This window comes from Malaclemys terrapin, chromosome 5 (genome assembly GCF_027887155.1).
Source record: "Malaclemys terrapin pileata isolate rMalTer1 chromosome 5, rMalTer1.hap1, whole genome shotgun sequence".
NCBI lineage: Eukaryota > Metazoa > Chordata > Testudines > Emydidae > Malaclemys > Malaclemys terrapin.
The window spans coordinates 77,517,854-77,542,763 of NC_071509.1; the positions used below are offsets into that span (position 1 = coordinate 77,517,854).

Consider the following 24,910-nt stretch of genomic DNA (forward strand, 5'->3'; position numbering starts at 1 on the left):
TGAATTAAAAATATATTAATCCATGGCTTATTCCCTACTGGAGATAGTGATTTAATTTGTTTATCCTTACTGTAGATACAGGGGGAAATGCCAGTTTTTAATTTTAATTATATGTTCATTTGGTGCTGGTAAATATAATAATTGAAAATGGTTATATAGAACACTGGCAGGTAGTGGTACAGTATTACAAACACAAGTCACATCTTACTACTTTAACTAGCATTAAGTGATTTCTATTAAATATACAGGACATAACATCTAAATCATAGATTACTGCACTTACATTTTAATTATGCTAACTATTAACAAATTATACTAAGAAAAATTGAATGACAGTCTATTGGCATAAAGTGAATACTGTGGTTATTGAAACAATTAACACTTCATTGTATTTGTGTTCTTTCTTTAATTCTGTGTCACAATGAGAAGTCCTGGACCTACAAAAACTTATTCATGTGCTTAATTGTAAGCATCCGTCAGTAGTCCCATTGTCTTCACTGTGTGAAGTCAGATAATAAAAACGATGGTTTCCTTTTAGCTGCTACTGTCAACTGAAGCCTTTTTTGGGAGTGTATGAACTCCCTCAATATATACTGGATTTTTCATGTATTTACCTAAGGAGCCTTAAGAATTAATTGAAGAAATGCAATTAAGTATTCATTCTCAGTGCCCTTTGGGACCCCCGACAAACATCCGCTTTTAATGCATGCCCCCTTTTTTCCCCAAAAGTTCAATTTAGTGGTGAGTGTTTTCCCCCCACTTCAATTATTGCTAGGAGTAATATAGTAAGTTTAACCATTTTTATTCCCTGCTTCATAAGGTCCCTTTCAACCAGCACTGATACCTGATTCATTATATTCATGTGGATTTCTGGAGTAATAACTTCAGGGACTAACCTGTCTAATTTGGTATCCATGACTACCATAGGAGTTTGTAATGAGGCATTCTTATTGCTATGAGCATTGGTCAAAAAATGTTTCCAAAAATTGTTTATCAAAAATGTTACCAAATTTTGCTGGAAAAACCCTCTAAGTTTTCTACCAGCTTTAATTAGCATACTTTGTGCCACTCACAGAAAACTTTCAGAGTAACAGCCGTGTTAGTCTGTATCCGCAAAAAGAAGAACAGGAGTACTTGTGGCACCTTAGAGACTAACAAATTTATTAGAGCATCAGCTTTCGTGGACTACAGCCCGGATGAAGAAGTGGGCTGTAGTCCACGAAAGCTGATGCTCTAATAACTTTGTTAGTCTCTAAGGTGCCACAAGTACTCCTGTTCTTCTTTTCACAGAAAACTGAGGCTTGTAGGCATCTAAATCAGTGCTACAAGGTGGATCTGCCATCTTCTAGCTATTCTGAAGAGTTTTTAAATATCTTACATCAGCAGATATTTTTGTCTTTACTTATTTTTAGTTTTACTTTGGGCTTCACAAAGATCTCTATTTTGGATCAGGCAACATCTCTGTTTTTAATCAGGCATTTTCTAAGGGTTTGAGTTCAAATGTCCTCCCCCAAATATCCTCCTTCTTGACTGACTAGTTGCACTGTCCCTGTATATGTAGTTTGAAATGAACCTGTGATATGTTAGCAGTGTATTTTGTTGGAACATAGAGAAATTGTAAACTCAAAATTACCTCCAGGGTCTCTTTCAGTAGTGTAAGTGATGAAAAATATTATTGGACAGCAGAAACCTTATCTATTTGTAAGGTGGGAGCACATTTCTTCATCCACATAGACTCTAAGAAGAATACCAGAACTGAAGAATTCTCAGCAGCATTCATCCTTTGATAATTTTAAGAGTAGATTTTAGAATGCTATATTGTATCATCCTTTATTTTAAAGTTAACTGTTAATTTCCATTTTACCTGCCAAACAAAATGATTTAAAATAGCTTTCTGAATTGTTAATAGCATGAAGAACAGTATTTATTTTTTTTAAAAAATTGTTTGTACGAGGCATGGAACACCTCTGCATGATCTTCCCAGCTTCCAAGAGCCACAGCCATCCAACACTATACTCTCAGACAATAGGGAGATGAGTCCTTCTTTGAGTGCCATCTATTCATCCCCAAACATTCACAGGTAATTCAAAGATTTAATGTTTTTTTTTTTTATTTTGCCTCCTCCTCCCCTTTTTGTCACCATTTCGGTGGTGATCGGAACAATTCTCATGATGTATATACTGCAACAAAGAATCCAACACTCAGAGCACTCCTCAGACCTCTAGTAGAGGAATTAAGTTTATCTGCTGAACAAAGCACTAAGTGTAGTCCTTTTGACAGATAAAAAAGTAGAATGGTGCATACCATCAAAACAAAAGTTTTTCTCAGTTGCTTAAAATTAATAATCAAGCATCAGCCTTCTTTTGGCTTTACCTACTATTGTGCTATTAATATGAAACCTGGAAAATCATTGGTTTGCTTTGATCAGAATCTGACACCCCAGCTGGTCATTCTGGATACCAGGTCCAGAGCAGCCCACCCATTGTGGATGTGTTATATATTTTCCTTGATTTGTCTGATATCATCTTCCCCTAATCCAATCTGTGTGAGAAAATGAATAGTGTTACCACTCAGGTTGATAGATACAGGAACAGAAATTAATCTTCCTCTATCAACAAAAGTTTCTGATGGATAACCCCATTTCTGTTGGGGAAGCCACTGTGATTCTGTGTGAGTGTGCATGTGCATGAGTACACTGTCATTGGCTGTTTGAGTAGCTTTTTAAAGAATCTGAAACCCTGGCCCTATTGAAGTGAATGGGAGATTTGCCAGTGACAAATGGGATATCATTTCACCCTGATCTTAGTTTTAATGTTATTTCTAATCTACCAATATCCAGGGATGAATTACTTCTGTCTTTCTCAGCATTTTCTCTAATACCCATCACTGCAGTATCTAAGTGCTGCACAAGTAGACCTGCATTGTGAAGTCCTTGTGAGACTTCATGGACTATTCTGCTCTTCACCCTTCCCATTTATGGTGGTAATTGCATAAGTGGTCAGACTCTGGATTAGCCTAATTGTCTTTGCTAACTTGTTCCACAGCCAATCCCCTCAACGAAGAGTACCATCCTCATCACTATCTCCAATTCCACCCAGCCATACAATTATGAAATTGCAGCATTTTTAACTACTAATCTCCCTTCTAAATTTCACCAACCTCCTCCCTCCCTCCAGATAATTGGGCTCAAAATCTTAAGGGAGGAAGTGAAAGCTCCTTGTAGTTCTAGTCGGAGCTGAAACACCAGGAAATCAGATATTCTAATGATATTTTGACTGAAAGTAGTAAGTGTTATGTTCTGTTTTGTTCTTTTCTTTGTCCTTTTCAGTTATGCACCCATTATCGTGGTATCCAAAGCGTAAAAGGAGACTAGGGTTTCCCTATGAAGTTTCCTAATGAACACCCCAAGATATTAAAACAAAACCAAAAATCCAGACATTATGAACTCCAGAAAGGTTCATTTAGAGCTCACTTCTAAATATAGCTGAGGAATTAAGATTCTTCTTGTATCTGAACCACATTGCTCTTCCTTGTCGGAATTCCCCACAGCTAGTTAAGTATTACTACAGATAGCATATACTTCCTAAATCAAGTGTAAAAGTAATAAATATTTCTTTGTGTTAGTTTGTATTAAAACATGGCTGCTTAATGATCTGTTAGTTGTTACTTTTAGCTGCTAATTATAATTATTGTGCTTGGATTCACACACTCTGGACATTATAACAAAATATGAAAACACACTTCTAACAAGCCCCTTTTTCTTACTTTCTCCCCCAAACATCAAACATTGATGGCATGGTAAAGTACATACTTTGGGAAAAACAACCAATAATCCAGCCTGTAATTTTTATAAATAAATCTGGCATTTCATCAATGCCTTAAATGTACAATATAAATCTGTTACAATGCTACAATACTACTTCTGTAAGACAGTGCAAGTTCAGTCCCACCAGCCTAAAACTGAGTCATAATTACATACTGTAATGCATGCTCTCTGAAGAACTGTAATCTTGTTTAATATCCTTATGTGTATATACTAAAACCAGACAGTTAAATCATTTGCAACTTTAACTAAATGTATTAAAGGAGAATCTCTGATTAAATTTAGTAAAAAGATTATCAGTTGTGTGAAACATGAAGGGTTAACTAGTTCAGTAAATAAAGGAATGAGCACATGGGTTCCCTCAAAATTCAGCACAGGATAGAAGATTTCCTGAGAAGAAACATGTGGTTTAGAACTTTGATTGTATGCTCAAATATGGAGAAGGGGGAGTGCAACGAGTTCCACTATCAGACAAGAAGCTTCTGGAAAAATAATCTTCCCCTTCTTAATTAAAACTTTTTAGAAAATACAATTCTTCCATGAAGCCTTCAACAATAATCCATCCTCTGTTTTATTTTTTTAATGGTGTCCTCCCACTGTCTTGAAATATGGCAGTGATAAACTGATATTTGTTTTAATAAGGGACTCTTTCAAGACTTGTTTAGCTAACAGAATATGGCATTTGCTGGTTAAAATATTAACCCTTTAACTTTTCTCTCCTCACCTAAGCTTCTGCCCCAAATCACTTCTCACTGTTCCCACAGGACACGCATCGATTTCTTCAAGTTCTCTGCTGGCAGCATTGTGGTTGCGAGCAAATCATCCTGTGTGTTGGGCAGGGGCATGGTTAATCAGGAGACAAACTGGTCCCCTCTCATTAAGGGCTGGGTAGTTGATTGGAAAACAGATTTTATTTAGTTTTTGAAGCAGGTGGGTCATCTGTAGCAGTGAGTCTCCCTGGGCTGTTGGAGGGAATGGGATTCCCCTGGGTTGTAGTGCTGGCTGGTTTGTGAACAGGGTTCCATGCTCCATCCTATTATGGATTATTCAAACTGTGGGCTGGGTTAGAAAGGGGGAAAAGTGGCCTGCAGCTGCTGAAAGGCTCACATTCAGTGGAGTGGCAGGGCCCCGTCTCCTCTTCTCCTCCTCCTCCTCCTCCTCCTCCTGTGCAGAAACAGGTCTGTCTGTGTGGGCGTGTCTGTTATTATATGCATCCGAAGAAGTGGGTTGTAGCCCACAAAAGCTTATGCTCTAATAAATTTGTTAGTCTCTAAGGTGCCACAAGTACTCCTGTTCTTTCTATGTGATTCATATCCTATGTTTTCCCAGTGGAGCAAAGAGACTCTGGGATAGTGAGGAGCCAGACAAATATAGTCAGAGAGCAGTATGTCAGAAGTGACATTAGGGTGATCCCAATGAGAAAGCAGATCTTTCATATCCAGGATTTTTTTTTCTTAAGAGGGGACTGCAAAACAACACTGGGACATCCAACACACAGCAGAATAGGAAGACAGGATGCGTCAAGGAGATGGGAAAGTTTTTTGGAGTGAGAGAGTGGAAAATGGTGTCAGAGCCTCTATCTGAGAGAGGAACTTTTTCATAGACATTGATAAATGCTGTCATGTACATGGGGTTACATTTTTTTTCTCACTTACTGTGTTCAACACGATGACATATGGAGTGTGCATGAATGGACAAATCCTGCCTTTCTTATGAGAGTCTTCCTCTTTCAAAACTCACACTCAATTGCTGCAGGAAGGATTGAATAAGGATTTGCCCCTTACAGTGCTTTACAACCTTACTTTAAAATTTCACTACATTTTGAGGGTCACAATCATAACATTTTTCTAGATTATTTGTTTGAATTTTTTTTAAAGAGTAGTATAACTAGCCATGATAATATGAGCTATTGTACTGAAGTTTTACTATACTTACATTGCAAAACATTTTTTTTTATTATAGGGACTGATTCTGCCACTGATTCTTACTCATTTTGAGTAGGACTTTACTCTTTGAATGCACCCAATTGGCAGCATGTGGTACATAATTTAGCATTATGTAATACTGTTTCGTTAACATTGTTGAATTGTCTACATCAGTGGTTCCCAAACTGGGGTTTGTGAACCCCTGGGGGTTCACAAAGTGTTACAGGGGTTCTTGGGAAAAAAATCCCTAATGGCAGACAGAGCTATTCATAGGGACCCCGGGCAGCACCGGGCAAGCAGCTCTTAGACTTCCAAGAGCTAAGCAAGTATATCTATCACACGGAAGAGATTTAAACTTCAAAACTCCTTATAAGAAATGGAAAGGGAGGTGGATTTTTTTTTTTCTGTTTTTAAAATAAATAAGTAGCTAGTATTGTTTTTAAAATTATTATGAAGAACTAATTTGAGCTTGGTTGTAACATGTGTTGTTTGCCTGGACTGCTCAAGACCTGAATCCTTGTGTAGGAGGAACTCTTTGAGTTGGCTTCTTAAATACCTTTATGCTGTTTCACATCTGATACTCCTTGATGAAACATAGGAGCCTTGTCTTATAACAGGCTTATTCAAAGTGATACAAGCTATGAAAGTGAGATCTTGGAAGAGTGTTGCTGTTTTCATAATGTAATAAAAATACCGTAATGATAAATAATTAATAATACATAGTGTGTAATAAGTATGTCATAAAAACACATTTTATATTTCCAAGATCACTTCTTTTTTATAATTTATACTCAGGTAAAGGAGAAAATCCCTGGAAACATTCATTTTTAGGAGGGGGTTCGTGAGACTTGACATTTTAGTGAAAGGGGTTTACAGGTTGTTAAAGTTTGGGAACCACTGGTCTACATAGTCTTCATCAATATATAGTTTTGATATCATTTTCCTCCATTAGATCTCCATAGAACAACATACTCATCAAAACCATGTTGATGTCATAATGTGTCTTGATTAGTTGCATTGGTATTAACATGAGACTGTCCATCAGTTAAAGTACAATTTAAATGAATTATCATTACAACATTAATACAAGAAAACGTTAAGTACTAAAAGCCTGATCCTGTTTCTATTGAGTCACAGATTTTAAGGCCAAAAGAGATCATTAATATGATCTCCTGTATAACACAGATCATAGAATTTCAAAAAGTTACCCCTCTATTGAACCAATAACTTTTGCTTGACTTAAACATGTGCTCTAGAAAGGCACCCAGTCTTGATGTGAAGACATCAAGAGATGGAGAATCCACCACCTCCTTGGTAGTTTGTTCCAATGGTTAATCACCCTTCCTGTTTTTTGTTTTGTTTTTTGTTTTTTAATTAAAAAAAAAGCCTTCTTTCTAAATTGAATTGTCTGGCTTCAACTTCCAGACATAGTGTTTTATATGCCTTTCTCCACTAGATGAAAAAGCCTTTAGTATTCAATATTTACTCTCTATGAAAGTACTTAAACACTGTCATTAAGTCACCCCTTGATTTTTTTTGGTAAGCTAAACAAATTGAGCTCTTTGTGTCTCTCAATGTAAGGCATTTTTTCCAGCCCTTGAATAATTTTTGTGACTATTTTTTGACCCCCCTAATTTTTCAACATCCTTTTTAAAATATGTACACCAGAATTTACAAAGTATTCCAGTAGTCTCACTAATGCCACATAAGGAGGTAAAATCACCTACTCACTATTCCCCTGTTTATACATCCAAGGATTGCACTAGCCCTTCTTGCCACTGTATTGCACTTGGAGCTCATGTGGATTTGGATCTATATAACCGACTATGAGGACACAAGGGACAGAAGGCCATCTATAAACTCACCAAGGCAAGAGAGAAAACTATGAGGGATGTGAATGAGTTTGCTTAGAGTAGAAATGAATATAGTATTTTGTAAATGAATGGTGAATCAATCAACTAAGTTTGGAGTGATTATTTTGAAAGAGTGATGAATGAGGAGAACCCAAGAGTGGAATTGAGAGCCAAATCGGGGCATGATACAGGAGAAAGAGATTGCAGAGACATTTAGGGAAATGAAAAAGAAGAGAGCACCTGGCTGGATCAAGGACCAGTGGATCTGTTTCAGTTATTGGTAAGGGAAAGCATCAAATATCTTAAAAGTTTGTTCAATTATATTCTTAAGAAAGGGAAAATGTCAGATGAATGGCATAAAACGTTATGGTGCCTATTTTTAAATATGAAGGAGATATAATCGCTGACTCCAGATAGATAAGGGGCAAAAAAGAACAAAAGCTTAAGCATGTGATTAAGTCTAATTGAAATCAGTGTGTCTTAAGCATGCTGAATTTGGGCCTATATCCTGATTCTACTGTCTTTTGCCACTGGTTTTAGGATTTGGCTGTAACTTTTTGACAAAATAAAAATATTTAAAGATAACTTGTGTTTAGGTTTTCAGCAGTTTTATAACTTCAATTACGTTAATGGATTTAAACCATGTTTTTCATAAATTGAATTCATACTAATACTTTTTATACTACCTTTCAACCCAATGTAATTTGAAATGGTTGCGATATTATAAGACATTTAAGCAATCTTGAACTCATTCAGCCTGGATGATGAATGGCTTCCTTTGCTTCAGTTAACATTAAAGCTTTTTCATGGATAAGCTGTCAGAAGATACTCAGAGAGAGTGTGACTGCTACTTGCTTCTGAGAGCTTAAGAGTGCCACTTTTGAGATCTGCAACCTCATAAATTCAGGGAAACTTGGGACTGCTGTTGAGCTAAAGTTAGGTCATGCAGAGCTGATGTCAATCCACTACATTAGCCTATTGTAAAGTGCAATCTTTTTTTATTGTATCAGCTGACATCATATGATTTAAAGCAAGAACATTGTAAGTAAAGCAAGAAGCTGATCGCTGACATGGATGTTACGAGAACTGATCAAAACAAAAGTGAGAACACTGCATGACTATGCACAAGGATAAAGGGGGTAAAGACAAGTTTCCAAGGTATACTAAATAATTGCCAAGGTACAAATGAAGAAGTGGAAAAAGAGGAGCTGAGAAAAACCCAGCAAAAAGACCACCTCATCATAGAAACAATGAGAGTCTGACAGGAGATCAGAACCAATACAGGGAGGTCAGTGCAGAACAGGTGTCTGTGCTCTGAAAAAAGGAAGTGTACATACTTTAGCAATTTCTGCTAAATTAAAATCTGATGTGATGTGTTCAGGAAAAAAAGATTAAAAGCTGATGGCTGTTAAAAAATTGATATGTCAGGTCTTCTAAAAAAGCAAGATGAATAATATATACTTTAATGCTTAATATATTTAGAACAATAACAACTGATTTTCAGTTGTATTATTAAATTATTATTGCATTTGCTTTAAAAATAAGAAGCTTCCTTTAATATAAACACTAAAAGAAAATAACTAAAAACTTTAAATTAATTACCTGCTTTACGGTAGGGTGATTGCAGTCAATTGCCAGTACCTCTGTAGTCTGTATAGCTCTGCTTTCTTGTTCATTCTGAAAAGTTCGTTGATATGCAGCAATCACATACTGATGTAATCTGGAATTTTCTAAGATTTAATACAAAATTATCATCTTAATTTTGTACTCTAGTTTTGTAAATGTCACAAAGTAGGCAATGTAATATTATCTTTCATCAAGTCTGAAGTTAGAATGAGCCTATCCTTCAAATATTTGGTCGAGCACTTTACCAAAGGGCAGATGCAACTGATTACTATTCATATCACCCACTTCTGTTTTTCTTTGCAGCATTACTTATCTGGCCTTTTAAGATGAATGGTAAAAGCAGTATATTTCTAGAAAATTCCTCAGAATCTGGTTTCTAATCAATACCACAGGATATACTAAAGTCTGATCAATAATTATGTCCTCAAACAACCTAAGTATTACTTATATTTTTGGTGTGTGAGAAGGTCATTGACAATAAAGCTGTAATATGTCTATACTTTTCTAATTTTCCTTCTTCCCTCAGATTTTTCTTGTATCTCACCAAATTTTTGCAAGGAGAAAGGAACAAAAAATACATCTTTCTTGATCAGATCAGAATGTGCTTTAAATAGGATGAATAATGAAATGCAACACATTATGTGATTATTATTTTTTTTAGAAAATTACAATTAAACCCCCACTCCAAAATCTTCAGAACAGAATGGGTTTTTAGTCAAATTACTCCCATTAATGCCAATGGGAGTTGTGTAGCAAAAATCCATTTGTGATTTTTTTGGGGAGAAAAAAGACTGTTCTTCTGGAGAAAAATATCTTTTAGAAATTGTGTATAGATCAAGAGTGTTAGAAACTCACAGGCTGGAGAAGGTAATTGTATACCTGTTAAATCAGTCCCCTATTACACTGAATAATAATTGGTGGTGTTTAAATCTCATTTCTCAAAATCCCTTTAGCTTTTTAACATGCTACCCAAATCTGGGATATGTCATTGGGTACTCTGGAGATATTTACTGTACAAATACCCAGTGGTTACCTCACTTTTTCAGGTGTTTATTATTATGCATGTGAGAGTACAGCATATTAGCCTTCCCACAGTACCTTATTTCTTTCTCAGTAATGATGTGTAGAAAAATTCCCATACTGCTCATACACAGATAGGTACTTCCGTGCTGAAAGCATGTTTTTATTGCTTGAGCAGTTAAATTTTAGGACAACAACAAGCACTAACCATAATAATTCAACTCTATTGGACCACTCTTTACAAAACACGTTCTGCTCCAGGGCCATAACCAAGCTGTTCCTGCTCAGTTCAGGAGCTTTTCCAACTTAAACTACAAGATAATCAATTCAGTACAGAAGCAGGTTATAAAAATCCATGTAGTGGTGGTGGTCATATTCTACATTCTTCCCAAGTGAAATATATATTGCAGTCTACACCACTTAATCCTTAACATCTTAGGGTATGTCTACACCCAGCCGCTAATTCGGCGGCTGGCAATCGAAGTTCTGGGTTCGACTTATCGCGTCTTGTCTGGACGCGATAAGTCGAACCAGGAAGTGCTCGCCGTCGACTGCGGTACTCCAGCTAGACGAGAGGAGTACCGCGGAGTCGACGGGGGAGCCTGCCTGCCGCATGTGGACCAAGGTAAGTTCGAACTAAGGTACTTCGAACTTCAGCTACGTTATTCACGTAGCTGAAGTTGCGTACCTTAGTTCGATTTGGGGGTTTAGTGTACACCAAGCCTTAATGTTAAGATCTTAAATGGGGCTTAGTGAGGAGGGCTTTGCACTGATCATCTCAACTGAAGAGAATTTAGGGTGACCAGACAGCAATCAGGAAAATCGGAACAGGGGTGGGGGGTAATAGGCACCTATATAAGACAAAGTCCAGAATATCTGGACTGTCCCTATCAAATCGGGACATCTGGTCACCCTAAGTGTATTCCAGTCTTAGTGAAAAAGAGGAGCTACTTATGGACTGTTGTCGGGAAGATTGCTCCTTGCTCCTGTAGGCAGATCTATTGAGAACAGTAAACTGTACCATAGTTCTCTGTAAAACTGCACTGGATAATGGATTTACCCAGGGTAAATCTTTATATGTGTTTGTAACCATTTTTGTCACTTCAGTACAAAACAGCATATGGTTAAAAAGCATACTAACCATTTAAGGGTCAGACAGAAGCCTGCAGCCTGGGGATAATCAAGGAGACTGAGCTCTGCCATAGGCACTGAATCATATGAACAAGAGCAGGAAGTAGGGCAGGGGAAATTAATGAATTAATACAAGCCAAGTAAGTTGCAATTTGGTGGCAGCTGATCTCTCAGGCACCAGGAAATAAGCATAATGCTTGGTATGGACTGTAAGTTTGGGAACCCTGATGAAGTGTTTGTTACAATAAGGCCTGTCTTGAAGTCTGATTAAAAAGAGGTCATGATATTGTGATAATATGTGTTGGCTTCTCCTTGCCCTGGGAGTTTTAAACTGAATCTATTGCAGCTCCACTTGGAGAAATTAAGGTGGGACAGAGCTGCAATGCCATACTGGGCTGCGAGGGAGCTTGGGGGTCACTGCCTCCATCTTTGCAGGGACTGATCCTATAAGGAAAGATAAATCCAAAATTCATATTGAAATCAACCAAAGTATGGGAAGGAGGAATATTACATGGCAGATTCAGGCCTTACAGTCAGCTTGAAGATTTTAGCCTGCTGAATATCATGCTATCATTTGGTAAAACTTTAAATGAGGGAGTCAATAGTATTATCTGAGGTCCTGAAAAATAAACATTCATTTGGTTGGTTTATAAATTGTAATAAATACGAAGGTTGCAGAAACAGCCAGAGTAATATTTGTTTTCTATGGGCACCTCTGCATCCAGTTTTCGAATAGTGCAAAATATCCTCAGCATGCCTTTTTCTACACTAATAAGTGGGGGAAAGCAGTGACAAAGGTCAAGTAGAGTGATCAGGACAGTAGCCATCTTAGAGCAGTACTCTTGAGCTAGTAGATCTAGATTTAAAATGAATAAACAGCGGGAGAGTGCTTTACAATCTGACTAGAAAGAGATGATTTAGTGAAATGAGGTTCCTGGAATTTAAAGGTAAGGTAAAAATAGAAGCTGCTTGTCAGCTCCTTTGACCCACAAGTGCTAATCAGGGCAGATGGACCTAACTCTAGCTGGGGGTGCTTAAATCCTTTAGGATCTATTTGCAACCTGCTGCACATAGGTCTTTTTACATAGGCAGCAGTTTTAAGCAAACATTTCTCACATGTCATCAATGATTTTGCAGGTGTAAGCTCACCAGATGAGTGTTTGCTTTTAAAAGAGATTTCTCTTTCTCACTGCCTCTTTCATTGTTAGTCAGAATAAGGTAAATAAGTCTGCAGAAATCTACATGATTTATACAATACTACTGTGATATTAATACTCATTTTTGCAGTGAGCTGAAAGCAACCGATGGCAGAAAAGCTGTAACAGAAAAAAAGTTGTGCTAGATTGCGTCTTTAGGCACAGTCTCAATTAAGGGTTGGTGCACTACCCGTGAAAGCATTATAACTCAGAAACACACCTCTATGTCACAATTCCTCCTTGCTCTGATACAGTAGGGCTGGTCTACACTGGGGGATGTAAGCTACGCAACTTCAGCTACAGGAATAGCATAGCTGAAGTTGACGTATCTTATTTTAACTTACCTCGGGTCCTCACATTGCGGGATCAATGGCCGCGGCTCCCCGGTTGCTACCACCGCTCGCCCTGGTGGAGTTCTGGAGTCGACGGGAGCACGTTTGGGGATCGATATATCATGTCTAGACGTGACACGATATATCGATCCCGGACAGATCGATTACTACCCACCGATTCAGCAGATAGTCTGGACATACCCGTAGTAATTTGCTGTGGCCTAGAACAGCAGTGCAGGAGGGTTACTATATATTCCCCATCTGTGTGTGCCACCATGTCTGAGTTTTCCATTCTTCAATGTCTCAGCTCAATAAAGTCTCAAACACAATGTTATGTTTCACACCAGTCTTCCCTGCTGGAATTTCATTTATTAGTAGTATTAAACAAAGTCTTCACTCTGGACTTCCCCAATCATTTCTAGGGTTTCATGGTTACCCTTCTATCAAGGCTTCACCATGTTTTCACCCAGGAAGGCCTCCCATTAGTTTTGCTATTACGTTTGTGCCCCAGCTCCCTCTATGCAGGTAACTACTCTGGACCCTTGGCACTGCTCTTTCCATAGCAAATGTCATCCTTCCATTCTCCATGATGAGGCCCACAGCATCTCTTTTTTCCAGTCTGTGGTCTATATGTGTTTGAGCAGCAGGCTCAGACTTTTATCTCCTGCCTTCTTCACATTATCAGTAATATGACCCCAACCCTACATTCCCCATCAGTTGCTCCAGACTGAATCCCCAGAAGTCCTGGTTTTAAAGGGTAGAAGCCTTATAACAGCAGTGCTGGGCCATGCCTTCACTTTCAGGACCACCACCCCATTACAAAGAGCCAATTACAATACCCTCTCTGATGGCACAGCTGCCCTGCCCAGTGAGTAGTGGGGACGTAACCCAAGCCCTGCCCATTCTGTACCTGCCTACCTGTCCGTTCGGGCTCCTTTAGAGAGTTAGTTGGTGTGTAGCCTTGCTTACTACTGTTTGCCAGGATGGCTGTGCAGGAGTGGAGGCCTCTTGCTCCTTTCCATGGGTGCTTAGTCTATGTCACAATCTAGTCCTGTGTGTATAATCTATACAAAGCCAGGTTACCTTGCTATTGTATGGCTGTCATTGAGAGCTTCTGCTGAAAAATGATCCATGAATTATTTTTGTAAGAATATGTGTCTGCTCATGATATTTGTGACCGAATTTTATTCTCCACCAAGCTCTTGTTGCTGTGCTTTAGTTGTCTACCTGGTTCTCACTGTCCTACTGCAGAGTTAGCTACCTATCCAAGAGAGAAGAAATTTCTGTAGGTGTATAGACCATAAAAATACTGGGGATCAATTGGTATTAAAGCTGCTATATAAATGAAAGTTTTAAATATATTGTTATTCAAATACTTGAACATGTGTGGGCTTTTGTTAAATCATGGAAAATTTGATTTTTTTATTTTAAATGTTCTCATATCAACATATATTTTTATAGCAATTATTCCTTATGGTTCATTACAAAAAGTTTTTAGTAATGAAAATATGTTGTTAGTAATGAAATACTATCACAGAAGGAACACAATATTTAATGAGCACCAGAGTCATATTCTGCATCATAATTACATCATATGATGACTAATGATGAATTTTCATTATAAAAATATGTTAATCAAGGAAATAGGTTTGTATTCCCTCTTCCTTCCCAGTTTCATTAATTAGTAATTTATGTTTGCAAAATTATAATCATTCATTCACATGCCAAGGACAGCCTACAGCATGTTAGACTAATTAACTCTTGTGTTTATTTTAAGAGTTTTATTGATTCAACCTTTCCAGTTTTAATACAACAAATATTCAGAAAGATCTGTTTACCCCGGGTAGAATTTGTGGGAGGCTTTGAGGATGAAGACATGTTGCTTATCTCCTTCATCCCTGACCCAAAAAGGCATATGTGTAATACAGTGCTTATCTCTGAAGATGGGTGCCGTGAGAATGCATATTTATCTAGGAAGAGATTTTTAAACGTGCCTAAAGATTTTAGAAGCACAAGACCCAATGAAACTCAGTGGAACTTGTGCTCTGAAATCCGATATGCCCTTTTGAAAATCTCTCCACTGTTGATACATAAATAAATATCAACTTCTCTTTTTCAGCCAGCTAGGCATGAATAATAAAGAAAACAAAACAGAAGTCACAAAGTATAGATTTAAAAAGGCTCTGAATAAGGAACTACAGTCCTTCTTCATATAATGCTGGGGGTTTTAGTTTACATATATTATCTACCAAATCTGTCACTTTGCATATCTTTATGACTACCGGCCTATCTCTTTCGCTAGTCCTCTTCACCTCCAAGCTCTGCTATTCTGTTTCTTTACTGTCATTGAGAAGTTAGGGATAAAGCTTCCTTGACAAATAAACATTTTAAACTACACCCATGCTGTTTACCTAGTCATAGCTGAGCAATAACAATGTCAGAATCCTTTAAGAAAGATTGAGTGTATTTGTGTATTGTGACTAAGACATTATAGCAGTTACTATAAAGGAAGATTTTACCCCTGCAAAAAGCATTTCAGTGTATTTAAATCAGTTCATTTGCAGCCCCTGGTTTAAGATATACTGCAAGTAGTTTATAACTCATGATGTGCCAGAGTAGCAATTTGTGTGGTCAGCCATCCGTGATCTTGTCTACTTCACAAACAAAGTGGAAAATTTGACATTTTCTCCACTTTCATCTACTGTGCTTTGAAAAGTTAGGATTGAATAGAGCCTGTCTGACTCAAAACACTGGCTTCTTTCCAGTTCTGATGTATTCTGTATTGCTACATTTCACTGGACTAAGCTGACACAACATGATGCAACATAATATGATGCAATGCCATGCAACTCATCAGATTAAGTTGGCTGAAGCATATTGGATTCCAAACTATTTTGGTACATTGTGGCAGATGAGAAATCCTTGGGAAGCAAGATAATTTATGCTGGTTGCAAATGACTTGCAGCAGTGGATACCGTTGTATGTTTTAAGTCACATAATCATTTCTGTTTTTATTTAAATAGATCTCATTTCCGTGAATGTTAAAACATGAGTTGAAAATGCTTTGCTTACATATTACAGTGCAGTAGCAGAGATTTATGTTATAATACATGTAGTAGTGTTCTGGCTAAGAGAGATGAAAACATTATCTACTTATATAGAGATACACTCTTATTTTTTTGTATACACAACTGTCTGTTTTAATTACAACACACCAGCAGTTGAATATTTACATGTAATAACAGTTAAAAAGATGAATTATTTTGATATATTATTTTATTAAAGTGGCACTCAAAGAGCCCATTTAGGATCAGAGACCCATTGTACTGTACAAACACAGGGGAAAAAATAGAAAAAAATCTTCCCAAGTTCAAATAAAAAAGAAGAGCTTGCTGACCTCACTGGTGTGTATGGGTTGTGACAATTGTGGCTGCTGCTGATTCCTGCCAAGCGAGGAGGAAAGGGAATTCTCTCTGTCCCTGAAGGTTGGCTTCTCCCCACAACAGGGCTGTTCTTTGTCCCCTAAGGATGCAAACTTTATATTGTTGAAGTATAGATTTTTAAGACATACTGCTTACTTATTTCCATCTTATACCAGATTCCTCACTAACCTGTGCTGTTTTTGTTTGTTTGGGTACACTTCATAATTTAACCCAGATAGGTGTAGTACCCTGATGATACCCAGGATTTAGTTAGTGAGGAATCTGAATGTATGCACTCCCATTGAAAGCTGACTTTCTCTACATTTTAACTCTCCCTTGTCTGGTCAAAGGCATCACTTTGCAGCAAATTCCTTCCAGCCAGAAGGGATAGATAGGATTTCTTTCATAACTCATTAGTGTTGCTTCTCGCCTGATAACACTCAACTATTTCTGGGTGAGCATTACTTCTACAAGTTCTGGTCTGGCAACTCAAATACACTGAGGCTAGGAAGCTAGGTGGTATAAAGCCAGAGTTCACAAGGCTGCAGTCTTTTGTCAGGGAACTGAAACTGAGACTCAGGTTCTTGCCTAGAGCTGGTTGAAAATTTTCAGGCTGAACTTTTTTTCAACTGAAAATTGGATTTTCAACAAAACGAAAAAATTTACAGATAGCATCTGCTTTTCTGGAAATTTTACTACTATTTTTTTTATCAGAACCTTGAAAAACAAAAACTCTTTAGTTTTTCTGAAAACTATAATGAAAACAATTTTCTTCATCAATGTCTCCCCATTTTCTAAACAGTTCTGTTCCTGCCCTTTCTTCCAGAGACAGGCCGAGAGCACCACATGCAGAGTATCTCTTCATGCTCCTTTCTAGTGTTCCCCTTCCCATCCCTTTCAAAATGTTTTTTGATATGCACAAAATTCATTTTTAGAAGATTGATCACCTCCTCCGTTGCTTTCCTACAAGGCCCCTCTGATTTTACAGTCAGTGCTGACATTTGGTCTTCATAATCTATTTATTGTAGTCTCAGATTTCCATTCTTTCAGATTAAGGCCTATGAAGTAAAGTATCTCTAGGTTGACACAACTCTAACATTTTTCAACTCTGAACCTTTCTGTTATAAGCAGGGCCTGCTTAAAAGAGAGAATCTGCTCTTGGAATTTGATGTAAATGTGTAGAAGTTTGAGTTACAACACTTCTTAACTCCACTGAAGTTGTTCTAAATTTACACCATGGGAATGAGAGCAGATTGTGTCCTTCATAGGGTTGGAAGAAAATGTAATTTAGACTCCCTTAAGCGAAATTATGACTTAATTTACAGTGATGTCAAAGGAGTTAACCACAGTAAAACTAGTATGTGATCAGAATTAGATCCTAAGATTTACTTTGGAATTTAATTTATGTGATCTGTTGAAAATGTCAGGAAAAAACATCCCATTGTATAAGGAATCAGTTAGCCATGTAATCTGAAACAGTTTAAGGTCCATTATATCATCTATTATGTTGCAATTAAGACTAAAGTGCATCTTCTAATTAGTTTTTAGTGGGGCTTTTATGCCACACTGGAGAGCAAGGTGTTAAGGAGCAGTTCTGAGTTCAGGCAGCCCACCCAGCCACACATGCAAAGTCTGCACAAGCTAGAGGCAGGGCTTTAAAAGGGGGAACAGAACAAGTCAGAGGCAGGCAGTGGAAGGGAGAAAATGGCTGCTCTGAGGGACAAATACTGGCCAGGAGTTCATTGCCTGAAACCTGACACCACAGACCTGTCCAAGCCCATGAAAGAGAGGCAGGTGACTGAGTGTGCAGGTCAGAGACTTGATTGGACTGATTTACTCTGGGTAGCTAAAGGAGACTGGGGTAGGAAGTGGTCCAGGGGTGCAGCAGCTTAGCACTCCAAGGTGTTGTGTAGCTGCCTACCACTGGGCCCTGGCCTGGAGGGTGGTGGAGAGTACAGGCCCAGGCTCCTCTCTACCCACTCAGGGAGGACATTACAACAACTAGAGCCTTCACCTAGGGTGAGAGACCAGCTGAAAAGATCTTGACTATTCAAGGCCCCAGTCCCCAAATTCCCTGTGCTTAAACCCTTGGGGCAGGAGCAGAGAAGGACAGGATTGTGTTTTTAACAGGGAATTGATCTGCCAATTCCCATCTGACCTTAGGGAGCACTGCTGGTGATTAGTATCAGGGGGTAGCCGTGTTAGTCTGTATCTACAAAAACAACAAGGAGTCTGGTGGCACCTTAAAGACTGACAGATTTATTAGGGCATAAGCTTTCGTGAGTAAAAACCTCACTTGTGATGCATCCGAAGAAGTGAGGTTTTTACTCACAAAAGCTTATGCCCTAATAAATCTGTTAGTCTTTAAGGTGCCACCAGACTCCTTGTTGTTTCTGCTGGTGATTGTTCACTTTATACCCACCCATATGCAGCATGTTCAAAATGTGCCTCAATCTAGATCACTGGTCCCCAAACTGTGGGGTGCGCCCATCTAGTGGGGCATGGAGGAATGTGGGGGGGTGCAGGGATAGGCTAGGCTAGCCCCTACAGGGGACAGGGCAGGAGCACCACCCAGTCTCACTTTGCCCCCAGCTCTGCTCAGTCGTTGACTCCTGACGCAGCCCCTGCTTCCAGCCACTGCTCTGCCCCCCCAGTTGCATTCTCGGCCTCTGGCTCCTGGCTCTGACCGTGGATCCGCTCCCAGCCCTGCTCCCACCCCCAAATCTGCCCCCAGACCCAGCCACCTGCTCCCCACTGTGGCCCTGCTCCCAGCTCCAAACCATGGCTCAGGGGTGGAGGTATGGACAGAAGTAAGAGGGGATGTGATGTAAAAAATTTGGGGATCACTGTTCTAGATATATACAGCATGGACACAGTCCTTGTTACCTTGCTAAAGTCATTAGCAAAACTTTCACTGAAGCAGTATCAGCCCCACAAGGAATGATTACTACCCTGTGGCCAGTAGGAGACTATCCTATATAAAGAGAGTGTTTTAATACATATGTTTGGCATCACACAGGTGAGAAAGTCTTGCAGTGGAGTTAACAGTGGGTAGAAGCTTCTGTCTATACTAAAATAATCAAATACTCTCTCAGTGCTGTGATAATTTTGTTCCCTACAGTTGTGAGATACCCAGTAGCTTTTTAAATAAGTATGCGGGAACATAAAAGTAGCTTCAGGCAGTGAAATTTTGTTGTTGCCAATAGGCAAAGGCTGGTGTTAAGTCACAGCATACAATCACTTGGCTTCTGGGAAAAAGGAATGTTAGAAGGGTACTCTGGAATCTAGACACAAACATATAGCACTAGTAGAATCTGCTTCTAATTCCCGTCCCTCCGCCCATGACATGTACATTGTGTGTAATGTTTAGCTTGTTCATGACCGATACAAATGAATTTTATATGGGTATCACAATAATAGGAACCTTAGAAATACTTTAGATGGATGTTTGGTAAATGTTATAGAAAATTAGATAGAATCATGCAATTGGACATTAAGTGTAATCAGCCTGATTTATTTCTTGTAGGGAAACACCCCCACAAAATGCCCAGTATAGTTGTTAAATTTAAGATTATTCTCTCATTACTAGTTGTATATAATTTTGCCACAAAAACAAAACTCAATGTATCATAACTATTTTTCAAGTATTGTAAATACTCATGAGTTCCAATCAAAATAGATTATTTTTGAGGTATTTTGTTTTAACTTATTCTCAACACACATGCTGGTATAATAACAGTTGATAGAGAACAAAAGATTTGAAAAAGTGCCCCAAAGTAAAGAAATCAGAGACTGACTGTTGTGGCAGCCATTGTGTATAATAAGCATGTTTGAAGGTTTGGGGACAGATCTTTATCAGGTCATAGCTCCACTGAAGACAGTTTACACTTGAGGATATACCTCTCTTTTAAACTCTGAATATTTCACTAAGCAGTAAGTTTTCTTTATTGTACTCCTACTATAGAGAAAGTTATTAGGGTGTTTAGTGACTGTGCAATTGTATGGGTGTACTTGTCAGGCACCTACTTTGAGTTAGGTACATCCAAACTCTTATGTTTCATGGACTTCAACACTACTAGAGAAGTAGCTTGTCAATCAGAAAGTAAAATATGCTTAAAGATTAAATTAGAAGAATATGGTACGATGGCAGTTAATGCTTGAATGAGAAATAATACTTCCTGAGTTGCCAGGCAACCAGCAAGATGTGTGTCAAATAGAGAGACAGATCTAAATGAATAAACAGAAGAGTTGTCTACTTTAGCTTTTGTTTCAGATGAGTGAGAGGAGGGCCCTTTGGTAAGTTAACTGGCAGGATTGCCGAGAGTTCTTTGTATCCTTCTGGGGAATTCCACAGCTTGTTTGACCCTTTTCTTTGTTCCTTATCAATGATTTATTTTAATACTAGGTACAGCTGGGAGGTATTGCTAATACAGAGAAGGACCAGGATATCATACAGTAAGATCTGGATGACCTTGTAAACTGGAATAATAGTAATAGGATTAAATTTAATAGTGAAAAGTGCAAGGTTATGCATTTAGGGATTAATAACAAGAATTTTGGTTATAAATTGGGGACACATCAGTTGGAAGTAATAGAGGAGGAGAAGGACCTCGGCGTATTGGTTGATCACAAGATGACTATGAGCTGCCAATGTGATATGGCCATTAAAAAAGCTAATGTGGTCTTGGGATGCATCAGGCGAGGTATTTCCAATAAAGATAAGGAGGTGTTAGTACCATTATATAAGGCACTGGTAAGACCTCATCTGGAAAATTGTGTGCAGTTCTGGTCTCCCATGTTTAAGAAGGATGAATTCAAACTGGAACACGTGCAGAGAAGGGCTACTAGGATGATCCGAGGAGTGGAAAACCTGTCTTATGAAAGGAGACTCAAAGAGCTTGACTTGTTTAGCCTAACCAAAAGAAGGCTGAGGGGAGATATGATTGCTCTTTATAAATATATCAGAGGGATAAATATCAGGGAGGGGGAGGGAGAGGAATTATTTAAGCTCAGTACCAATGTGGACACAAGAACAAATGGATATAAACTGGACATTAGGAAATTTAGACTTGAAATTAGATGAAGGTTTCTATTAGAGGAGTGAAGTTCTGGAACAGCCTTCCAAGGGGAGTAGTGGGGGCAAAAGACATATCTGCCTTCAAGACTAAGCTTGACAAGTTTATGGAGGGGATGATATGATGGGATAGCCTAATTTTGGCAATTAATTGATCTTTGATGTGATGGGATGTTAGATGGGGTGGGATCTGAGTTACTATAGGGAATTCTTTCCTGGGTGCTGGCTGGTGAGTCTTGCCCACATGCTCAGGGGTGAGCTGATTGCCATATTTGGGGTCGGGAAGGAATTTTCCTCCAGGGCCGATTGGCAGAGGCCCTGGAGGTTTTTCACCTTCCCCTGCAGTGTGGGGCATGGGTCACTTGCTGGAGGATTCTCTGCACCTTGAGGTCTTTAAACCACAATTTGAGGACTTCAATAACTCAGACATGGTTAGGGGTTTGTTACAGGAGTGGGTAGGTGAGATTCTGTAGCCTGTGTTGTGCAGGAGGTCAGATTAGATTATCATAATGGTCCCTTTTGACCTTTAAAGTCTATGAGTCTAGGGAGTTCAAACTATTTAGTAAGTTAATGTTAAATTGCTATCCCATTCCTAATGGGGAAAAAAATAGGACTTTTAAGATGGATGCCACCTAACACTATGTTTCTGTATTAATATGCCACCCTTAACCTTCAAACTGATTTTTTTCACTGAAGATATTGCTTTATTATATGAGAACATATAACATAAATAGAAAAATACTGCAGAAAAAATCAGAAATCTCGGTTCAAATGAAAACAAACAAACAAACCATGAATTCACTTCAACTGTATTCACAGTCCTCTCTGTTCATTCTCCACAAATATTTGTAGGAGAAGTTTGTAATTGTTTGCAGGAATGTTTGTGGCAAGTGAATGTCTTGTGAATGCTCATTTAGATACATGTTTCCTAAATACTGAAAGTACTTATGAAGACATCTTTAAATCTCTTTGATTTCCTTCCTCTTTGTTATAGATGTTTCTCTAAAGAAATTGGCAGGCAAAAATTTTTTAAAACCTGATTAAAGGAAATAGCTTTTTATGTTATAAAATAATGAATGGTACAACCCCTGTCATACAATATATGGATAAGAACTTTTCAGGATGAAAAACAATTTGTAAATATTTATATGGACAATGACAGAAGATAGTGTAAATGTTCTCCTGGGCCTTGAAATGGCCATTACTGTCTCCCCAGCAGAAGGCTGAGCTGCTGCAGTTTTTGGCTGATCAGAGACTGATATTTTGATAGATAAATGAGTCCCTCCACCTCAGCCAGAAAATTGACTTCAGGGCTGGAATCCATGTCAGGAGACACCTTGGAAGGCAGGAGGATAAAATACTGTGTGTCTGGTGCCCAGGGGATGCATCTGCAACTCTCTGAATCTGAGGAGAGGAAAGGAAACTCCAGGGATGCAGCCTGAGGAAAGTGAAGTCTCACTGCTGATGGAGCGTAACATTCTTGGATGAACCCACCATGTGTTAGATGCCCATATTGCTCTGAGAGTTTGCCTCCAGGGTTGTGGTGTGGTTGTCACAGCTACCAACACTAACCAATTATTGTTCATGAGACGGCACACAAGCTCAGGCCTGTCTCGGGGATGAGGAGGAAGCCCTTATAAAATCTATAAGGGCTATAAATCAACCACTAATTACTTGGAATGAGGACGAAACATCCCTTGAGGGCAAGTTATTGTATAATTGCCCATCATGGGTTGTTTTGCACCTTTGTAAGGTACACCAGGTATTGGCTACTGTCAGAAACATGATACTGGACTAGTCTGATCCCTACATTTCTATTCATGCAATCAAGGAGTAGAAACAATATTATGTGGCTTAGGTGAGCAGCTCCATACCACACAGAATGACTAGTAACATTTGAAGATGTAGTGTAAGTATATAGGTGGAGAACAATTCATAGGCTAAATATGTATAAAGTGTCAATCAGACAATTGCTGCTAATAATAATAATAATAAGAATTAATAAAATCAGAATATATTCCCCTATGTACAGTTCACTCAGATTTAGTCTTCTGAGTGTGTCTACTTTAACTCACTTAATCTGCTTATTTTAAAAAAAGGGATTCAGATCTCCTAGATATTTTCTTTAGCCGATTTAAGTTTTACAAACACACCAACAGCCGTTATTACTTATATGGTGCTGTTCTCAGTTGAATAAACCTTTTTCTTGTTAAATTACTAATACAACCAATACAGTTAATGACACATTTTTCTTTCTATTTTTTAATTCCAGCAAGAAAAGAGTCAAGAAAGTTCAAGAAATAAAGGTAAGTACTAGCTATTTTTAAAATGCGAACTAATTTTAATGCCATTATCAGGAGCCTAATCCTCATACGTGATTAAAATAATCTTCACGTTATTTACTGAGTGTTTCACTGTGATATAGAACCAAAGTCAATGAACTTATGACAAACCTACATAGAAAAAAAGATAGATATGTAAAAAAACTGCAATTCACAATTACTATATGTCCAAGTCTCGCATAGAGTTAATCCCAATTTTATTTACAAATTAATCCGGGCCTCAGTAGAACTCCTTAGGAAACAATAATATTCTGTGTTTTAGGCAAGCAAGCACCTCTTTATATTTATTTGCAATTGCAGTTTTGCTACATTTCAGAGATTATACGCTAGATTAAAATATTATATCAGTGTAAAACAGCATGAGGCATGAACATTGAAGGCCCTGGACCAGAGGTGCTGAGTTTTTCTTTTCCCCAGGAATGCTCCACCCCCACTCTGCATTGAGACCCCACCCCTAACCCTACTCCACTCTTCCTCTAAGGCCCCACCTTCACTCTGCCTTCCCCCCCAAGGCCCTGCCCTCGCCCCGCCTCCTCCTGCCCCTGCACCTTCCCATCCCTGAGGCCCCCGCCCACTTGCAGCTCTCCACCCTCCCTCCTTCCCCAGCCACCAATCAGCTGTTTGGTGGCACCTACAATCAGCTAATCGGGGGTGCTGTCAAAAAGCTGATTGGGAATTCTGCCAAACAACTGTGGCTGGTGCGTGCTGAGCACCACAATTTTTTTAACCTGGGTATTCCAACCCTGGAGCATCCACGGAGTCAGCGCCTATGCCTGGACCAAAAACTGGTCAGTCTGGCTGAGGGAGGTGTATAATATGATTTCCCTTTTCCATGAACTCCATGGGAGCTCTGTGAAGAACCAGATCTGTTGTGAAAGGGCAGAGAATTCATGCTCTACCAGATTCTCCTGCTACTCAAATTCAGGGAACAAACTCAAGAGTTACTTCAGCTATTGTTCAGCTTTTGCAGTGATTACCCTTTTATACTATTCTAAGCAGACTCTGGAGGCAGTGGCAGTCCAGGGAGCCCCTGAAGCCTGGTCTACACTGCGTGGGGGGATCGATCTAAGATATGCAACTTCAGCTACAAGAATAGTGTAGCTGAAGTCGACATATCTTAGATCGACTTACTGCACGTCCTCACGGCACGGGATCAACGGGCGCCA

General features: G+C 38.7%; 1 protein-coding gene across 2 annotated transcripts in view; it reads left to right on the forward strand.

Annotated features, from left to right (window-relative positions):
• The window catches only part of FSTL5 (follistatin like 5), a 561,350-nt gene that overhangs the window by 59,666 nt on the left and 476,774 nt on the right, over positions 1-24,910 (forward strand). For both annotated transcript variants that reach the window (XM_054031073.1, XM_054031074.1), the window contains exon 3: positions 23,675-23,708. In XM_054031073.1, coding sequence (XP_053887048.1) covers positions 23,675-23,708 — 34 coding nt within the window. The remainder of the gene's footprint in view (positions 1-23,674; positions 23,709-24,910) is intronic.